At 37.3% G+C, this 21,916-nt stretch overlaps 1 protein-coding gene across 3 annotated transcripts in view; it reads right to left on the bottom strand.

The window, feature by feature from the left end:
- LOC149806222 (E3 ubiquitin-protein ligase TRAF7-like) overlaps positions 1–21,916 on the bottom strand; it is a 176,259-nt gene that overhangs the window by 63,562 nt on the left and 90,781 nt on the right. For all 3 annotated transcript variants that reach the window (XR_016419876.1, XM_089951173.1, XM_089951174.1), the window contains 5 exons: positions 20,349–20,566; positions 16,282–16,355; positions 7,468–7,522; positions 6,834–6,886; positions 5,430–5,498 (listed from right to left, as the gene is read on the bottom strand). Coding sequence is in view for 2 of the 3 variants with exons in the window: in XM_089951173.1 (XP_089807299.1) it covers positions 5,430–5,498; positions 6,834–6,886; positions 7,468–7,522; positions 16,282–16,355; positions 20,349–20,566 (469 nt within the window). In the remaining variant the exon portion in view is untranslated. The remainder of the gene's footprint in view (positions 1–5,429; positions 5,499–6,833; positions 6,887–7,467; positions 7,523–16,281; positions 16,356–20,348; positions 20,567–21,916) is intronic.

The following is a 21,916-nucleotide window of genomic DNA, read 5'->3' as shown; positions in this document are numbered from 1 at the left end:
GAAATGCCCCATGCCAACTTTCTTTTGAGTTGTTTGTACATAGTAGACTATCACCTATGTGACCATGCACATTCCACATCTCAGTGGTGCAGAAAGGACCAGCTCTACAATTTATTCTCCGATGTCCGATGTAAATATCCTCCCAAAAGTCCATGAGTGGTGTCATTTCTTCTGGACAAGCCTTGACCAAATCTTCAAATGCACAATGACCGTCACTTGCTGGCATGAAACTCAGCGCAGCAATATCTCTAATTTACCACTGTCAGGATACAGTTATACAGTGTGTATGTATGCTTATATATATATACATACATAGAGAGAGACACAGAGAGAGAGAATATAAGGAAATGAAGCATAAAGATAAACAAATAGGGAACAAATAATTATTAGATTTTCATGGTCTTTTAATTGCAACAATGATCTGTCCCTATATTTACGAAACTCTTCAACATGAGTGCACACTCAACTCAAAATTTGTATAGCGTACAATAAACAAACTGAAAGACAAGAGATGTAAAAGTAGCAATACCTTTTGATACTAATCTGTCAAATGTGTATAGCTTATTCTCTAACATGTTAACAAAGACTTGAAAAGGGCCATTTTGAGTCTCCACACTGAATCTGCAGAGTTCTGCAAATATGGTACAGATCACTTTTTAGCATAGACTTTTGTGATGCATTTTAAAACTTGTCCTCTAATCTATTAATCTTTAATATGCTTCTTTGAGAACATAATTTTGGAAGTAAATTATGTTTCTTTGATAATCCTTGCCAGATCGCAATACTTTTGTGTACAACCACTCCCTTGTAAATCCTGCTCTCCCAAGCGTGTTGTTCAAACAAAAGTGCTAAGTCATCACCTTTTACCATGACGGTTACTAACTTCCTGTCCAAAAGTATGCAAAGAAAAAAATTAGTTATTTGTGGTATCAATGGAGTGATCTGTTTCTGCTCGCATCACCTGGAGAAAACATTCCACTTCCTTTCATATGCTTTTCAAGTGTTGGGCCTTCTTGCCTAGGCAGTTCTGTCAACAGTCCCAGACCCACAATGTCTCTTTTCTATAGCTGCAACTGGAGGTTTACATGTTATTGTCTGACGCTTGTAACATGCTTGATCAAAAATGCAGGATGATTCTACTGCAAAAGAACAGGACCATTAACACATGGATCCTGAGGTGTCTTTTTGAAGCTACAAGTATGTCATTAAGTTGGTCCGTGCAATGATGGACCAAGCAAAACAAAGTGAGTAAAAAACAAATGCTGAGAATCTATGCGTAGACATAATTATTTCCAGACATTCAGTGTAAGGATCCCAGCTGGTACTAGGTGTCTGAGGGTGTCACCATAGCCAGTACCCTGTCAAGATGGTCATTGGACTGGTACAGGAACTGTCTGGGGTACCAGTCACAATACTTACACAGGCTAAATAAGGGATTAGCTTGGACCAGTCATAAAATGAGCCAGGTGAGCTCCAAAAGTTTTGGTGTCTGGGACAGAGTTTGTGCTGGAACTTGAAACTGAAAAACCAATCATCATAACTGATTACAGAATTGATTACATTATATCTCCACATCCAGGACTTGAAGATCACTATAACTGATTTCAGTTGTGATGGAGATTGACTCTGTGATCAATCAAAAATGGTGTGATGCAGATGCCCTCTATGATACAATTGACAAAGCTGGCAAAACCTACAGAAATGGAAAGAGAACTGGACAGGGAGTCCAGCCATACTGAGATACTTTAATTGTTGTGACTGATAAATGACTGGTAATCTGTGACAGAGCCAAGGCCAGTGCTGGAGCTTTCTAATGTTCCCTGTATGAACTGTCAATGGTCTCAGATTGATACCAATCATCTGGAACTGGATAGTCACCATAGCTGGTGACAGGATGGTATGCCAAGATAGAATATAATGGAACTGTCCAATGTGAATCCATACTGGCACCAGGCATATATGAATCCATAATGGTACAGGGCTGGCATGGATCCGTAATGGCTGCCAGGTGACATAAATCCATAATGGCTTTAGACTGACACAATGGAAGTAGATTGATATGGGTCCATAATGGCATGAGACCATCAAAGATCCAAAATGGCACTAAAACAACATAGGTCTGTAATGGCACCTGAACAACAAGGCTCCATAATGGCAATGGTCTGACATCATTGTTTAATGGAGATTAATCAACGTGGGTCCATCATGGCACTGGGTTAACATGGGTCCAACATGGCAGCGAGCTAACATGGGTTTGTCGTGGTACTATAGTGGATAGAGGCCATTTATTCTTCAATAGAAGTGCTGGTCTTGTGATGCCTTAATGTAGCATCAGTCACGTTGGAATCGATATTGACTATGGCCAACATGAATCCGTAATGGTACTGGGCTCAGATGTGTCTATAATGGCACAGGTCCAGCATGGATCAATAACAGACCCAGCCCAAAATAGATCTGCGATGGCAGTGTGCTGACATGTACATGTATCTGCAATAGCACATGGCCAATATGGATCTAAAATGACACCAGACACCATGGTACATGGCTCACATGTCTCTGTAATGACACTGGACTGACATGGTTTCATAATGAGACCACCAGTCAAACATTGGTACACCACAGCACATGGCTCTGTAATGACACTGGACTGGCATGGTTTTCATAATGAAAGCACCAGTCAAACATGGGTACACCATGGCACATGGCTCACATGGCACTGTAATGACACTGGACTGACATGGTTTCATAATAATACACCAGTCAAACATAGGTACACCATGGCACATGGCTCTGTAATGACACTGGACGGTCATGGTTTCATAATGAGAGCACCAGTAAAACATGGGTACACCACGGCACATGGCTCACATGGCTCTGTAATGACACTGGACTGACATGGTTTCATAATGAGAGCACCAGTCAAACATGGGTACACCACGGCATATTTCTCTGTAATGACACTGGACTGACATGGTTTCAGAATGAGAACACCAGTCAAACATGGCTACACCATGGCACATGGCTCACATGGCTCTGTAATGACACTGGACTGTCATGGTTTCATAATGAGAGCACCAGTCAAACATTGGTACACCATGGCACATGGCTCTGTAATGACACTAAACTGTCATGGTTTTATAATGAGAACACCAGTCAAACATGGGTACATCATGACACATGGCTCTGTAACGACACTGGACTGACATGGTTTCATAATGAGAACACCAGTCAAACATGGGTACACCACAGCACATGGCTCACATGGCTCTGTAATGACACTGGACTGACATGGTTTCATAATGAGAACACCAGTCAAACATGGGTACACCACGGCACATGGCTCACATGGTTCTGTAAAGACACTGGACTGACATGGTTTCATAATGAGAGCACCAGTCAAACATGGGTACACCATGGCACATGGTTCTGTAATGACACTGGACTGACATGGTTTCATAATGAGAGCACCAGTCAAACATGGCTACACCATGGCACATGGCTCACATGACTCTGTAATGACAATGGACTGACATGGATCCATAATGGCACCAGGATGACATAACTCCATAATAGGTGTACATAGGTCTGTAACGGCACCATACCAACATGGTTCCATCATTGTAGTAAGCTGTCATGGGTTCAACATGACATTAAACTGGATTCAGATCATCAGTTCTTCAATGCTGGGGCCAGTGTTGTGGTGCCAGGATGGAATACAGGATAATGAATCTCTGTAACTGCTCCTTTCAAGCATTATTTGAAAGTGTGATGGTGTCAGTACTGACCATTAGCTGACTGACCACTGATGGCAAAGTCAATTAAAGCCATACTCCTGTCAATGCCAGTGTCAGTTTCATAGTGCTGGGAGGGAGCATGGGATATTAGATCACTGTATCAGGTCCATCCATTTATCAACTGAGGCCAAAATGAAGCCTATATTAACAGTAGTCAAACAAACATCTAATGACATTGCTAGTCCAAAAGTGTTGCCATGCTTAGTTGGAATTGGTCTGATAGGTAATGCCAAAAAGATCAGTTGTGACTGAGGAGGCAAGGGTGGGGCAAGAGCTCTTTTGGCCAGCAAAGTCAAACTGTTGACAAAGATGGTTGCCCATATATTTCCTGTCGATCATGCACAAAATTTGCAGGATGTAAATGGCATCTTGCTCTCTTCAGACATGTAACCTGATCATCTTTCACCAGCTCAAAATGTCTGCACCACATGCACATGCCCATTGTCTTGACATTCTCAGGAATCTATGGTCTTAAAATAAGTAACAGAAAAATAAATAATCCATCAAGTTTAGTAAAATTCAACAAATAATTTACTTCCCAGGAATAATACAAAGTGAAAATTTAAAAGAAACTAACAGTATTGTGAATTAAATCCCAAATAATCCCAAAAGTTTTATATCAAGCCCAAAAGTATAGTGTTTCTAACAAATTCCAGTGGTGTTTTAAATAAAGTCAAATGTGCGTCAGTAGACTTAAATGTGCTGATGTACCAACAGTCTTGATGTATCACAATGACATAATCAAAAATGTCCTCGAATGAATTCACAATAATCCCAAAATAATGTTAAGTACTCTGTAATTCCAATGAATAATTTAAATAAATAAATCCTCTCAAATTATAACTGAACATGTCCAAAAACTGATTCCACTAGACAGATAGTAAAATAGGAATAAATAATTCTGATGAAAGCAACATTATATTCATCCCTGCCTGACATTAAACTAACCTTTTGTGAAAAAGACTCTTAATGGAAAATTACCTCAAATTGTAAATAAAAAATAAAATTCATTTATAGAATTTTCTAAGGTCAGAATCAAGGCTGTATCCTGAACTCAAACCCATGTAAACATGATTTTAAAAAATAACATTTGCCAGGTAGGCCCAAACTGCTACCCTAATTTATGGACAAGGTCAATCACACAAGTTAAATGTACATAACAAGAGTTGTAATCAAGAATAACAAAACAATATGATATACAGGTGAAGTCAGTCAAGCATTGCATAAATTTACTATGAAAAGGATGCTAATAACAAACACAAATGTCTGCAAAAATTACACAAATGACCTTATGTTATGTAACACAAGAAAATTATTCACAGAATTGATATAGTGGGCCAAATACTAAAAATAAAACTATGTACTCTACACCAGGGGCAGGTAAGAACATGGGTGCCAACACTGTAAATCATGAGACAGTGAGAACTCAATAAAGTTTGAATTCTTTATTTTCGACAGAAAAGAATAAGAAACAGATATAAATAACTACAGATAGTCTGTTTATTACTGCAAGAAAATTACAGCAATCTCACAGGAATAAAAAGGACCCAAAGTCAACTTTGTTTACTGATAGTATTAAAACAATGTCTCTTAAATCTGAAAGGGGTGAGAACAATTTTGTACAGTTCCCCTTACCTTTATTGTTTTGTCTGAGGATCCACTAAAAAGGTAGTCACCAAATACACAGAGACACCACACTGGACCCTAAAAAATATGAAAATGTTCAGTTTAGCTGTTGCAAAGCATGACATAGACGGTTTGTTTTCACCTCATTTAAGTGACTAAATTTTCCTAGTAATATCTGAATATTGCAGTCATATATATGCATCACAAAGAATAATTTTCATAATTTTCAATTCTAAGTACATATTTTCTAACTAAACAACCTTGATCAAAACTAAAAGCAAATTTTGAGTAAATTATGTTTATCCAAGAATAATTACCCAATCCTATTAACATTAGGAATACAAGCCCTACTACCTCCCGAATCCAGTCCTCCCAGTGACGAAAAGCCTTCTGTCTATAAAACAGACAAAGGGCAATAGCTCTTGCCCATTACTTCCCTTTGCCACCTATAGTTTGAATCAAATTTACAAAAATAGATAAACATCAACATGTAAACAACAAGACTCCTTCTGTAATCCATACATTTATGTTAAGACAAAAATGACATTTTTGTGAAAACCATGGAAGCTGATATATATTTTAAAAAACTGAATTCATGGTACATGTTTTCTGTGTGAAACATCTTGTATGCACAGATATTTTATATTTAATATTTCATACAGTATGATAAAACAGACATGCTACAGCTGGAAATTTCTTCCAGAGAGTAAGGAAAGAGAAGCATTAATGAGGACATTTCAAAGGGATTTCCATATGTTTTCCATTAGAAGGTGCAATGGACACAACACACTAATACATATCAGAGGTGAAAAACGTATAAGACATAAAGGGCACAATGGTTCCACTCTAAGCATTTAACTTTGCACAGGGATTAATTCTTTAAAAAAAAATAATTTTCTTGGCTTTTGTCACTGGTTATACTGTCTATTTAAAAAAGACAGAGGTTGTATATGACAGGCATTATTAAAAAAATTCAGTTCCCTCTCTTTTGATATGATTATTGGGCATAAGTTGGATTATAAAAAACTATACAGCTGGGCCTTATTTCAGATGCGCACCTTTCAAAGACTGACAGGTCTAGCTGGTCATTTTCTTTTTTAGACTTCAGAGATAAATTGGAAGAAAAAAACAAATAGCCCATACGGTTTACTTAATATTTCATTTATTTCAGTACTGTCTACTCTGGCAAAGTTCATTTTCCCTATTTTAAAAACTGCTAAAGTTAGTGTACTTTGGATATTTCAAGTTCACTTATCAAGTTTATGGAACAGCCATTTTGATTAGCTGTCTGCTTTAGGTGGCATGCTATTTCCCTAATGCCACATATAAAGGAATTTTGGTCACAGTACATGAAAGCCCCTCTATAATGTATAAATCCTACTGGCAGCCTAACAGAGAACTGGTAATACTCACCTGATGGCCCACAAAGGTACCTCTACATTTAAACATTTGCTGAGGATCATAGCCTGAAATTTAATTGACAATTAAACATGGGATCAAATTAGTAAGTAAATATATAGTTATTGGAATAGAGATGCAATTTTAAAATTGTAAGAGGTGAAATGTATAAAGAAAAACATACCTGTATAACAGATGCAATGTTTCCTCACTTATCAGAATTTTTAGTATGCATATGTATGTATATATGTGGCAAATTAGCACATGGCTATATCATGCTGGTTAAAAGTTTAAAAATACAAAGGAAAAACTGCGAGAAACTATTCGAAGATAAATCCTTTCAAACAAATTTAAACATGTAGTCTTTCAAAATAAAAGATCATTATATTGGTCTTTAACAACTGGTATTTATTTCAAACCAAAGTTTATCATTTGGAGCTAATCTACAAACCCATTAATGTCTCTACTCTCAGTATATCATATAGTATAGTCATGTATTCTCATTTTATATGACATTTATAAAACAAGTTCTGCAATAAAATGTATCCAATGATACATCAGAAAGCTATAAGCCATGTCATATTTCTTACAATGTGTATTGATTAGTGATCAATTAAAATATTTTTGTCAAATAGTGTACTGAACTTACCTCCAGGTACAACATTTCCAAGATTCAAGTAATTGTTAATATGTGCTAATTCATCCTGTAATTAGAAATGAAAAGATCACTTTAAATCGTAAATACTTCACAAGTATACAATTATTCAAATTACACAAATGCACTAAATTCAGGTCTATATATGGTAATGATGCAAAATACAATGCAATAATTTTGTGCACATTAAATGAATCACAAAATTCACAAAATCTTAATATTGCAAATATGCTGAAAGTAGCAGATGTGTTAGAAAGTAAACATTTTAAAGTTAAGATTTTAATTGTACAAAGATTTACTACTGTTAACATACTGAACTGTAATGATTTACTGCATGTAATAAGAAATGTTTTGCTGTAAATAATATTCATCCAAAAATACTTACCTATCACAGTTACATTTCAAATATAACCCTTGCTACCTCCCAAACACAACCCTCCACTACAGACAAAACATTTGTTTTTCCCTTCTGCATGCTATATGATATGATAACAGTATCTATAGGAAGAACTGTTCCATGATACCATTATAACTACTTCCTTGATCTGAGCATGGTGGCTTAAAGTGGTTAGAGCATCCGCCTCACATGTGGGAAGTCATGGGTTCAAACCCCAGCTGAGTCATACCAAAGACTTATAAAAATGGTACAAACAGCTTCTCACTTTGCGCTCATCATTAAGAGTTAGTGCTATGACTGGTTGGCCAGGTGTGAGGATAATGTGACTGGGTGGGACATCATGCTACATGTCTGTAGGCATTATACTAAGGTGCTAGACATCACTATAAACTACCACACTGCAGACATTGTAGCAATATGACTGAAAAATTGTTAAGACACGTTAAAATTCCAAATCACACACATTCCTACTTTAATTATATGTATTTCTGTCTGGGTAATTATGTTTGTGTTATATTGCTTTCCTCATCACATTACCTTAGGATAACTTTCTTTGCTACCTCTGAATCCAGCCCTCCCAAAAAGATGGATAAACATCTTTCTGTGTGTATATATATATATATATATATATATATATATATATATATAGCTACCACCATGTCTGCCTATTCTGCAGATAATGTAATTCAGTGCAACATTATTTCCATACACATTGATCATGTATTATTTTTGGTCGAAAATCTAATATGTATCAAGAAAGCACTATCGTTCTTTAATTTAGGAAAGTGATATTCAAAAAGTGTACAAAAATATCCCACATTTCTATTCTAAATGCATAGGAAAATGTGATTTCTAAATACCAACATGAAGACCTCTCCAGGGCCTTCTTCAATTTGTAACCAAGGAAAAAACTATTTAATATTTATCTTTTAGAATCATAAAAAAAAATACATTATTTAAAAGACTGAAATGTTTACCTTTACTGCATCTTAATCAAGATTTCTAATTTTGCAAAAATTTGTCCCACACCTACATTATTGTCTGCTAACCAACTTGTCAACTTTCCTCTTGAATGAAATTGTCAAGACATTCCTGTGTGTATAGTCTGTTTCTGAATTCTTTAGTAATTTTCTTCCCATAAACAAGACAGGTAAACAGATTACATCATATTCATTGTTGTTTCTCTTCAAAATAATAACTTATTTTTTATAAAATGTCGAACTTTAAGTTTTTCACATGAACGGCTTAGTTTGCTTAATATCTCTTGCCATTTATGGCATTGTTACAGTGAATTTATTAAAACCAGTTATAAGTCTGAACTAGTTCTTTGGCTGAATTGCTATCAGGAAGAGCCCAGAGTAATGCATTTCATTTCCATAGCCCAATGCAAAAACATTACATCTTTTCAAAGCCATGCGCAGAATAGGAAAACATATCATGATTCATGAAATCATAGGGACAGGGATCGTCCTGGGCTTCGCCAATGTCGCAAATTGCGATTTTTTTTCCTTATTGGCGACAAAAATATCCCATCTGGCGATTTTTTTGGCGACATACTTTTTGGTTATTTAATTTGTACATACAATCATGGATTTGGACTGGATAAATTAAAAGGCAGAACGAAAGGAAGCCACAAACTTGACTAAGCAATGCATTGGTATCAATCTGTTACACAAACAATCCTTTGTTCTTATTGACAACCCCATCTTTACAGTGCATTGTTACATCATAATCTGCTTATGCTGACATCTGGGCTGAGTACTGTATGCTGCGATACAGTCAATCATGCTACCGCACTATACCTACAACTGACCGACTTCTGAAGACGCGAATAGAACAGATACAATTAATTGAATGGATAATCCTTCTGTTTTTTTTTATACATATACCAATACAATAGTTTTGCTGAACCTTCATAGAAAACTGATAAGCTTTGAAGTACCGACAACTGTGTATAAATACAAAGCAAATGGAAACAATCTAAATCACAATTACATCTGTCGCCAGTGCAGCATTTTACTCATTGATTTTTTCCTTTTGCCATCAGTCCTGTGTTACGGCTGCAGAGACTTAAACTCCGCAACAAGAAATAGCAAATAAAAAAAAAACAGTTTTGCATAATTAATAATAATTATTTATTTCTCAAAATACAGGAGTGAAAGAATCCCTAAGTTGGGTGTGAATTTATGCTTATATATACGGTCCAATATTGCCAGGTGTTGACTCGTGTAAGTTTCATTCGTGGGAATGGAGATCCTATTTTTCTTGTCGAGAAAATTTATACAGCATTCAGTGATCATTCTTGGGATTTAGGAAGCAATTCGCTACAAGCATTGTGAAGCTAGCCATAAAGGGGGGAGGGGGGCTGCTGAGAGACTACTGGTGTCACCTGTCAGCACTGTACACTGTGAACGTGGATTCAGTAAGATGAACTTCATAAAAACTGACATCAGAAATAAGCTCTGCATCTCATCTCTCGAGAATTTAATGAGAATCAGCATGTACAGATGTGAAAAATTAGACTTTGAAACTGCATTCAACAAGTGGGCAGCCCTAAAATCGCGACGGATCTTCATGTAACACTTTGTAACATTTTGTTAATGCTTCTTGTAATTAAAGTATTAACTAATCCATCTTTTGTAATTTTCATTGCCTGTTACATTAATAGACTAAATTAACACTTGGAAAAATGTACACTACTTTTTTTGGCGACACTTTTTGAAAATTGGCGACAAAATATTGAGGTTGGCGATTTTTTTGGCGACAGCTTTTTAAAAGCCAGGACCATCCCTGTAGGGGTAGTCTCAATTGTGTCCAAAATTAGTGTAGTTTTGAACAGAATATTCTGGCAATTGCCACTTTTCAAATGGCATGCATTGCAGTATTTTATTTTAATCAATCAGCCGAATTCGGCATTCGTTTTGTGCCAATATTGGTGATGGAAACCTTAGATGCGCAGAAAAGCCAGACAGCATTAACTATATATATATATATATATATATATATATATATATATATTGAATAAGAGTTAAAAAGAACTCCTTTGATAAGCAATTTGTTTGAATTTCTCTACAGTGCATGAACTTTGTTTTCAAAGCATTTAGAAGGGAGATGTAGAAGACTGAGGTTTATAAAAAATTCCATAATGAGATGGACAAAATGTTGAGAAGGCATACTGTCCAATTTTTAGACATTTATTATTAATATCCCCTAGACTGTGCACAAGGATAAGAAAGTTCTTCAAATCTTGAACCAAAACTAAACTTTCCCAATGTTTTTAAAAGATGTTATTCAGGTATGCAGCCAATAATGTGGAGGTCATTCTGAACAAAGAGATTGCACCTTCTCTTGTTTATTGTGAAGGTTCAAGGGCTTAGGTTGGGGCTGAATGAAAGAACACTGAATTGATACATGAAGCAAAGATATCTTATCAAAAACATATGGATTGGAAGGTGAAAATATGCACCAGACTGGTCAAAGCTGATAGTGTAGTCATTGCATTGCACTGAAAGACTGACATACTTTGCCATCTCCATCTTAAATACAGGGACAACATGAATTGGTTGAGCCAGCTAAAGTCAATCACAGGTTTCAATCTGCCATTGGACTTCATCACAAGAAACAGTCTGGAGTATATCTCTTTCATACAAAGTCTACTGCCCACTTTATGGTTTATCTTCTTCTGTAGTATGTCCACCCTTATGGGATTGCTTGCAAACCAGATTGATGATTTTTTGTTACACCTCATAGTGAAAAGACAGATCACTGGTCGGCCCCTTGGGTGCAACCTCAACTAATTGTGATAGGATGGAGAGACCACTGGGTGAACTAGTTGTCCTTTCCTTGACAATGAGTTGGCTAAAATGTTGGACTGTCCTGTTATGTGCTAAACCTGAATATTTATCTCATATTTGGAACACTACTGATGATGATTATATACAATGGCACAAAAGGTCGGGTGATTTTGCTCATCCCTGTTCAAGTACCAAGTCTCAGCCAGTATTAGGACCATATGTATGAGCAAGTATTCTACCCAGTTGTTGGGTGCATTGAGAATGGCATTCATTTCCAGGAGGCTGATGTGAAGAGCCATCCGTTGATGCACTGCAGAGAAATTCAAACCAATTGCTTATCAAGGGAGTTTTTTCAACTCTTATTCAATGCAGTGGCATTTTTATTACTGTTAGGCTGCCTTTACATGCATCCTTTTCCAATGGCCCTTCTATCTCAATGGCAATCTTTCATGGGACATTTTGATCAGAACATTACAATATCAAAAGCTTCCTTCTTGAGTGGCAAGACAGGAAGTGGCTCACAGCATGATTACTCCTTAAAAACCCACAACCAGAAAATACGATTTATGGTGTTGCCAGTCTGTCGGGAATGGGAAGTACCTTTGCTTCAAGACTGTTCAACTTTCTGTCGCCTTTGGGAATTGCTTCTATTGTATTCCTGCAGATGACTGTCCATTCTATGGAACCATCCTGAAGCAGGACAACTGGATAAGGAAGCTTGTGCTGACAGATGTAGTGGCAACTCTTGTGCCACCTGCTTTCTGACCTCTTCAATTCTGGAGATCCAACTGGGAGAGTTTGGAAGGGACTTTAGAGAGGAACTCTTGTGTCACCTGCTTTCTAACCTCTTCAATTCCAGAGATCCAACTGGGAGAGTCTGGAAGGGACTTTAGAGAGGAACAGTACAAATCATCTAACTCCACATTGCAAGAGGCCATCAGGGTGTTAGCCATGGTGTGATGAGAAACCCATTTGACAACCTTGCTGACGTGGCTCACCAAATACCAGGCATGGTCACTTCCAACCTCAGCAAGGTGAAAAATTGTCAAGGACTGTAGGTGAATTAGTGAGGAAGCTGATATAACATTATTCATTAGCTTGGAGGTGTCACTGAAAAAGCTAGCTGGCAACTAACTCATGGAAAAGACTTTCATTACCAGGGTTCATGGTTCCCAAGCTTTTCTAAAGATAAATTTCCAGTTAATTTCCTGGGGTTTTCCAGGATGAAATTAATTTTTTAAAGGTTTACATATGACCATTACTGAATGGAAGTAAAGAACATCTTAGATTGTAAAATATGTTTCTCTTTCAAGACTCTCCAAAACATCTAAGCAGAAAAGATGATCATGTACAAAGCCACAAAATATATATATATCTTATAAAAAGTAAACATTTCCTATTACAGTATAAAAAAACAATAAAAGCAAATAATTAAAATCTTGTCTTGTAACAAAAAGAGTTATAACCCTAAATTTATCTGTGCCAATAAAATCCCAAACTAGATTTTTCAAACAACCTAATCTCCTTAAGACAAGCTGGTTGAAAATAGATCATTTAAAAAATATTTTCGAATGGGTTTATTTAAATGCTGACTAAAGACCTTCAAAATTATATACTGTTGTATAAACAAGGACTGAATTTTCTGTAAAAACAACTTGTCTTCTTGTAATTCATTAAACCAGACCCCAAGCCTCTATTGATACAAGGTCTCATATAGTTTTTTAATATATAATACAAGGGACAACAATCTCTAATTTCAGCTCTGAGATTCAACAGTTTGGACTACAAATTTGGCTCAAAACGAATAGCAGTCCATTTTCTAATCCAGGTTTCCTCCCTATATTCCCACCTCATTTTTCATATTTGGACATTCAAGTTGGGATGTGGGGTCATTGCAATTGCATATAGGAAATTTGGAATATACCGCCACCATGCATAGCGACATATAGTAGTTGCTTACCAGTTGGCCTAGTAAATTTAAGATTATGTTATATCGACTCATACCTGCATGAAATCGATAGGAAACTGATCTATTTTCTCAGAAATGGCAAGTATTATAAACATTATGTCTTTAATCCACTGAAAGACTAGACAAAACGTCATAAACTAAACCTGACCCTGTACTTGCCATTTGCATTACTAGTCACATGACTTCACAAATCTCAAACAACGACATCGGAAGTCCAATAGTCATGTGAATTCAGCAACAAACTCCATTTTCATTTCTCCAGACTTTTTCCTTGATTTCCGGTAGCGTGGTAACCGAGGGTTGCATACATTTTCTGATAGATGCTATGTGGTTTCTGCAACTTTTGATGACTGAGGCAAAGTTCTCAATGATGGATCATCTTCGTCATCGTCTACATCCAGAGGACTTGACTATGTAGGAAGGGAATTATAGTAGGTTGAGGTGGACATTCAGATGGAGGCAGGGTATGACAGATTTGTTCTATAGTTGCCTTAAAGCTGAATTTGGTCCATTCCATTATCAGACCACATTATTCAAGCATTTCCATTTCATCCGTTTGCATTTGCCTGGGGATTGTACACTATTTGTACAACTTGTGTCCAGAGCATTCCATATGGCAATTTTGATGTTGTGTCATCAACATGCATCATATTTGTCAGTAAGATATGCAGTTAAAAGTGGTGGTACAATAAATCCAGTTCGACTCGATCGGATGGATCTATGAATAAAGCCGGTTCTCTATGAAGTGGTATATTAATGTTTGGTCTGGCTGATCAGTTTTGTTGTGCGATATACTCAGCATAACATAGCATAGCTGTTGGAATATGTGGATGAAATGTTGCGAAAGTGACTGGTATGATAATTTCAAAAAACTAAATAAATTCACTGGATTTTACAAAATTGTTGTATGCACCATTTTAAACAACGCTTTTATTTACCGATTAAATATAAGTTACATAATTTTTTGTAGAATTAACTAAATTGTCTGAATGTTACCCTAGCATGTGGAATGAAAGTGAAAAATTGCTTCAAAACTGGAGATACTGGAAGTCACATTCACTGCTTCTATTCTACATCTCCAAACCCGTCAAGGAAGAACAAATGCGGGAATCCACACAGAATCTATTCGAAATCCCCAAAGCCATCAGGAAAGAACACATGCAGGAGTCCACATAAAGTATGTTCTACATTCCTAAACCAATCAGGAAAGAACACATGCAGGAGTTAACATAAAGTATGTTCTATATTCCTAAACCAATCAGGAAAGAACACATGCAGGAGTCCACATAAAGTATGTTCTACATTTCCAAACCCATCAGGGAAGAACACATGCAGGAGTCTACACTGAGCCTATTCTAAATTCCCAAACCCATCACGGAAGAACCATGAAGAAGTTTACATAAAGTCTACTCTACATCCCCAAACCCATCAGGAAAGAACACAATAGTCATGTAGGAGTCTACACTGAGTCTATTGAGTCTATTCTACATCTCCAAGCCCATCAGGGAAGAACACAAGCTGGAGTCTACATAAGGTCTATTGACATTCCCAAACCCATCATGGAAGAACACATGCAGGAGTCTATGTCAAGTCTATTCAACATTCCCAAACCCCATTGGGAAAAACTCCTGCAGGATTCTACATAGAGTCTATTCTACATTCCCAAACCCATCATGAAGAACACATGCAGGAGTTGATATCTAGTCTATTCAACATTCACAAACCTGTTGGGAAATACTCCTTGAGGAGTCTCAGAGACTATTCTACATCCCCAAAGTTATAATGGAAGGACAGAGATTGACAAAGGAAAGGAGATGGATTGATAGACTGACATCTACAATAAATGCATGGACAGGCCAATGCCTAAAACTATGTGCATATTTGATAAATTCAAATTCTGATTACCTGATGAAATGATAGATTTACTTGTCAATAGTATCTGAGTTAATAAATACTTTTAAAATATTCCTGACAGAGTTTTGTTTAGTAAATTTAAGATTTAACTAATATGCAGCCAGTGTGGAAAAACCAGTAGTACTGTTTATAATAGCTCAATGCGTATGTGGCCATGTGAAAAGAGGTGAAATTCATGTTTCATACTCACAGCTATTACAGCATATTTTCATGATTCATACTCACAGGTATTACAGCATATTTTCATGCTTCATACAGCTATTACAACATATTTTCATGCTTCATACCCATAGCTATTACAGCATATTTTCATGTTTCATATTCACAGCTATTATAGCATATTATCATGCTTCATACTCACAGCTATTACAGCATATTTTCATGCTTCATACTCACAGCTATTACAGCATATTTTCATGCTTCATACTCACAGCTATTACAGCATATTTTCAAGCTTCATACTCACAGCTATTACAGCATATTTTCATGCTTCATATTCACAGCTATTACAACATATTTTCATTCTTTGTATTCACAGCTATTATAGCATATTTTCATGCTTCATATTCACAGCTATTACAGCATATTCTCAAGTTTTATACAGCCATTACAGCATATTTTCATGTATGAAACTCACAGCTATCAGAGCATATTCTCATGTTTCATACAGCCATTACAGCATATTCTCATGTTTCATACAGCCATTACAGCATATTCTCACGTTTCATACTTACAGCTATTACAGCATATTCTCGCCTGTTGTCTATGATTTCATTCATTATCTTGTTTTGATTGTGCTCCAATAATTCTGTAATGGACAAGGAATAACCAACATCATAACAACACTGGACAGGACAGCTAGAGATGAGGTTTATCTCAAGCAAAGAGATATTGCCATCTGTACTGAGATACTACATCTTCACAAAAGAAACAATGAAACTTGGTATGACATTAATATATGAATAAAGAACAAAACACACTGAAAATAAATCTGGTTATTAAAAAAATGATAACATTAATCTTTATTTGTTTTTAACCATCAAATTTGTCAATCTGAAATTTTTATAATTTTTCAAACTTACCACAGAAAAGATGCAGACTGAATTAATAGTTAAGTTGGAGCCAGAAAATGTACTGTGACTGCCCTGAGTCTAAAAAGGTATGGCATAAAAAATTCACATTTTTCTGTCATTTCTTTTCCTTTCCTAAATTCTATTACTTTCGAAAAAACTGGTCCTTTAAAAAGGGCCATAATTTCTGAATTTAATAACGGAAGACCTGATCAAATAAATAATTCAGGATATTATTGCATTAGGATACAGTACAAATTTGGTGCCAATAGTGAGACACAGAAAAGGACAGAGGTGACAAGTGTGCTACTGGTACTATGCATAAAATCAGAGCAAGAGGCAACATTGCAATCGCCTGCTGGAACATTAGAACACTACACATGGCACATTCTGGGACTGTGAAGTTAGATCGAAATCCCTAGGAGAACACCAAACCGAAGATAGGCATATATTATACTATAGTGGAGAGTGTGACAAGTCCATAAATGGAGTAGGCTTCCTTGTAAACAAAGCCATCAAGGAATCTGTGCTTGAATGCTGCCCCATATCTAGCAGAATCATTTCCATTCATCTGAAAGCATCTCCCTTTAACATCACAATTATCCAAGTCTATGCTCCAACTACCGATCATGATGATGAAGAAATAGAGGAGTTTTACAACAAACTACAGGGTATTCTAAACATGGTCAGTGAAAAAGACATCTCATCGTCCAAGGAGACTGGAATGCCAAAGCTGGCAAAGATGCTCTAAAAGACTGGGAAGTACATTGTGGACCTTCTTGCAATGAGCTTACCAATGAAAGAGGGATACGGCTGCTCGAGTTCGTAAGCTACAATAACTTGGTACTAGCCAACACCCTGGGACAACATAAAGCTTCACGATGCTGGACATGGCACTCACCAAATGGAACCCATCACAACCAGATCAACTACAATACTGGTTCAAAACCGTTACCAATCTGGCATCAATAGAGCAAAAACAAGGACATTCCCAGGTGCTGATGTTGGGAGTGATCACAACCTTGTGATTATGAACTTCCGAGTGAGGATGAAGAAAATTAACAAGCCAAAGAACATCAGGCTCAAATTCAACCTTGAACAACTGAAGGACCCTAACATCTGCAAGTCATTCCAAGCCACAATTGGTGGAAAATTTGCTCCGCTCCTTGTGATGGATGGTGATGTCAATGAAATGACAGACACCTTCAACACAGTCATGGCAGCAGCTGTCAAGGACATCATTGGCCTCCATCGCCCAAAGAAAAAACCCTGGGTTACAGAAGAGATTCTGACATTGTGTGATGCCCGAAGAGAACTCAAAAACACCAGACACACAACAGGGGCAATGGAGTACCGAGAAATAAACAAGAATATCAGAAAAAACTTGAGCAGAGCAAAAGAAAATTGGATTGGACAAAAGTGCACAGAAATGGAGAAGTCTGATAAAGAATAACAGCAAAAAGGCATTCCAAATTGTGAAAGACCTCACCAGACAGAAACAACCAAGAGTCAGTACCATTCAAGACAAAAATGGAAAATGCCTCACAGAAGCGAGTGACATTGCAGAAAGATGGACTGAGTATTGCAAAGAACTCTACAACCATCAGTCCACAGGAGACCCCGAGGTGCTTGAAGTTCCAAACTCCTCAAATGATGTTGACTTCCCCATTCTCAAAGAAGAGGTGGAGTCAGCAATAAGAGCACTGAAGAATGGGAAGGCAGCTGGAGTAGACAACATCCCAGCTGAACTAATCAAGAATGGGGGAGAATCAGTGAAAGAGATACTAACAAAAATCTGCAACAAGATCTGGCAGACAGGTGAATGGCCAACACAATGGACCCAGTCACTGATTATAACACTTCCCAAAAAAGGCAATCTCCAGCTGTGCCAAAATTACAAAACTATCAGTTTGATCAGCCATGCTAGTAAGGTAATGCTGAAAATCATCTTGAACTGACTGAAACCACAAGCAGAAGAAATAATCGCTGAAAGAACAGGCCGGGTTCCGGAGTGGAAGAAGCACAACAGAACAAATATTCAATCTCAAGGTTGTGTGCGAAAAGTACTCGCAACACCAACAAGACATCTATCATGTGTTCATAGATTTCAAAAAGGCCTTTGACAGAGTGTGGCATGAGGCATTGTGGGCCACAATGAAGAAGTATAACATGGGTCAAAAGTTAACCAGTACCATCAAGCAGCTGTACGCCAAGGCTACCAGTGCAGTAATTGCCCGAGGTTCTGTGGGGGACTGGTTCCAGACAACAGTGGGAGTGCGTCAAGGCTGTCTCCTGTCACCCATGCTTTTCAACATCTACTTAGAGCACATCATGAGCGAAGCGCTGGAAAACCACTGTGGGACAGTCAGCATTGGAGGGTGTAACATCACCAACCTCCGCTTTGCAGACAGCATTGATGCGCTGGCAGGCAGTGAAGACGAGCTAGCCACCTTAGTGAAGAACCTGGATGAAACATCTTCCAGATTTGACATGGAGATAAGCGCTGAGAAGACAAAGCTGATGACAAATAGTGGCAAACAAATCTCAGCCAAGATTAAAGTCAGAGGACATGAAATGGAAACAGTGAGCCAGTTCAAATACCTTGGTTCCATAATCACTGAAGAGGGATCAAGAGCAGAAATTTTGTCAAGAGCAGCACAAACAATGGCAGCTATGTCAAAGCTAAGACCCATCTGGAGAGACAAGAATATCTGTCTGAAAACTAAAATCAGACTACTGCGAGCTCTAGTCATCTCAGTCTTTTTGTACTCATGTGAGGCATGGACCCTGACAGCAGAATTACAACGAAGAATCCAGTCACTTGAAATGAGATGCTACAGAACCATCCTTGGCATCTCTTACATGGACCACATCACAAATGAAGAAGTGCATAGCACCATCAGGTGTGAAGTAGGCCAATATGAGGACCTCCTCACCGATGTCAAAAAGAGAAAGCTGAAATGGTATGGCCATGTCACTAGAGCCAACAGTCTATCCACAACAGTCCTGCAGGGCAGCGTCCAGGGTGGCAGAAGGAGAGGTAGACAGAGAAAAAAGTGGACTGACAACATCACAGAATGGACCAGGAAAAGTTTTGCGGAGACACAGGCATTGGCACATGATCGAGACAAGTGGAGGGAACTGGTCAGATGTCCAGCAGCACAGTGCCTCGACGACCACACTGGATCATGAGACTGATGATGATGATGATGACTCATGTTATAGCAAGAAAGAATCCTGAATATATTTAGCTTAATAAACTGGCAAATTATTTTTAACAAAAATAGCAGGTACTTTTTGGAAACATCAAACTTAGTGATTTAAAAAAATGGGATGCCTTACATTTTGACGAGACATACATAAGCCAATGCAGATCTGGAGAGGTTATAATATATATGGTGTTAAATTTTGATAGGATTTACTTTTTGAGATCTCATTCTGCGACCATTTAATGGTATTTACCTTTTGAGATCTCATTCTGAGACCATTAATGGGATTTACTTTTCGAGATCTCATTCTGAGAACATTAAATCACTAAAATTACTCCATTTCTAAATGTATCTGCTATATGGTAGAATCTGTAAATGTATTCTGATTTCTGAGAAGAAAAAAGTTAATGACCTAGTTTGATGTGTACTGAGAAATAACAAGTTAATAACCTAGTTTGACTTGTATTGAGAAATAACAAGTGGATGACCTAATTTGAATGTACTGAAAATAAAGGTAATGACCTAGTTTGATTTCTACTGATTTCTCTAGGGTTTCCAGACGTTCTGAGAGCTTTCCTAGCATAGAACGAAGGAATCCTATCTCCTGATCTTTTTGGTTGAGTGAGAACTGGATGTCTGCAATTTTCTCATCTGTACGATGCAGGAATTCCTTCATGCCCTCAAACTTACACGTCTTCAGGTGCTCATCCAACTCTTCTTGAGTTCCCATAAAATCACAGCTGAAAACATAAGCATATACATCAATAAAAACTGATAATCTGGTACAATTGTTCAAACATATAATGAAACAAACTGAAGAATAGTTAAAACATACAGCTTCCACTGAGTGGTGCCATGTATTATTCAATAGCGAACAAAGCAAGTACATACATCTCATAACAGCAGAGACTTAAATTATTTCATTTCATTGCTAAAGGATTGTTGGGTTTGGTGTTCTAAGGCACAGTAAAACAAGTAGCTTATTTATTACAAAGGCAAACACAGTAAGATGCCTTGCCAAGGGGCAAACCATGGTAACCATGGTAACCAACCTGGGATAATCTGATGCTAGGATTCTAACCTGCACCATTTTGATCATGAGTTCAGCATGCTAACCACTGGGGAAACAGGGCCCCTAAAATCAAGAGGATGTAGGTGTTATTACTCACTCTGGCAGATATTTATAATGCAAGACTTTAAGACTAATTATGTAATATTGTGACTTCACAATTATTGATGTGACACCAATGACGGATTTTGCAACTGCTGCAAACCAGGAAATTAAAGATCAAAAAAACAATTACAATCATTCTGTGGAAATCAATATTTGGAGTAAAATCAGTTTCTTAATAATCCTTCAAAACTTAACAACAGAAAATGCTAAAATGACATCCACATGCAAAGGTGAAAGTTTGCTGAATTGTCTCTCCTAGCTTCGTCAGGCTGGTACCAAATCCCATCAATTAAATACTTAAGAAGGATGCAGGAAGCTGATTTTGTACCTGAAGTGAGTCAAGCAGGCTCTACACAATGGCAGGAGAGGTTGTTTATTCAATCATGTCAAGAGTATATACATTAGATGATCCCATTACATACGACGGGCCAAAGCTTTCAGATGAGACAAGAATAAGTTTACAAGACAGCAAAGAAATCTTTGTTCTGGTCCATATCCTCCCTTCCATGTCAAAATGCCTCTAAATTTGTGGAACTGGACCTGACAGCAATGGTTGCTAACTTCTCAGTAAGTCCAAAGGAGAAAATTATCAATATGTGGTACTTAAACTGCAGAGCAAAAGTATTTATAGTACTGGAATAAAACTGCCCCCTTATACTTTCAGTGTTGGGTCTTTTGGCCTCAGCAATTTTGTCCACCACTTGTTCTGAGAACCATTTTCTTCTGATAGCGTGTTTGAGAGGTATGCAGGTTCAGCACTTAAGGACTCAAATCAAACATCTAGGAATAGTATGTCAGCATAGCTTGTTCCAGGATGTGATGAAGCCAGAAATTATTAGTGTCCACTGCTGGTTCACTATACTGCAACGAGTCTGGTACTGAGTAGAGTGAGGCAGTTGCCCAATGAGATACATGC

The sequence above is a fragment of the Sinohyriopsis cumingii genome, chromosome 2 (genome assembly GCF_028554795.1).
Source record: "Sinohyriopsis cumingii isolate HCF-2022 chromosome 2, ASM2855479v2, whole genome shotgun sequence".
Classification (NCBI taxonomy): Eukaryota; Metazoa; Mollusca; class Bivalvia; order Unionida; family Unionidae; genus Sinohyriopsis; species Sinohyriopsis cumingii.
Note: the sequence above shows the minus strand (reverse complement) of the source record. Positions and strands in the feature narration are given on the sequence as shown.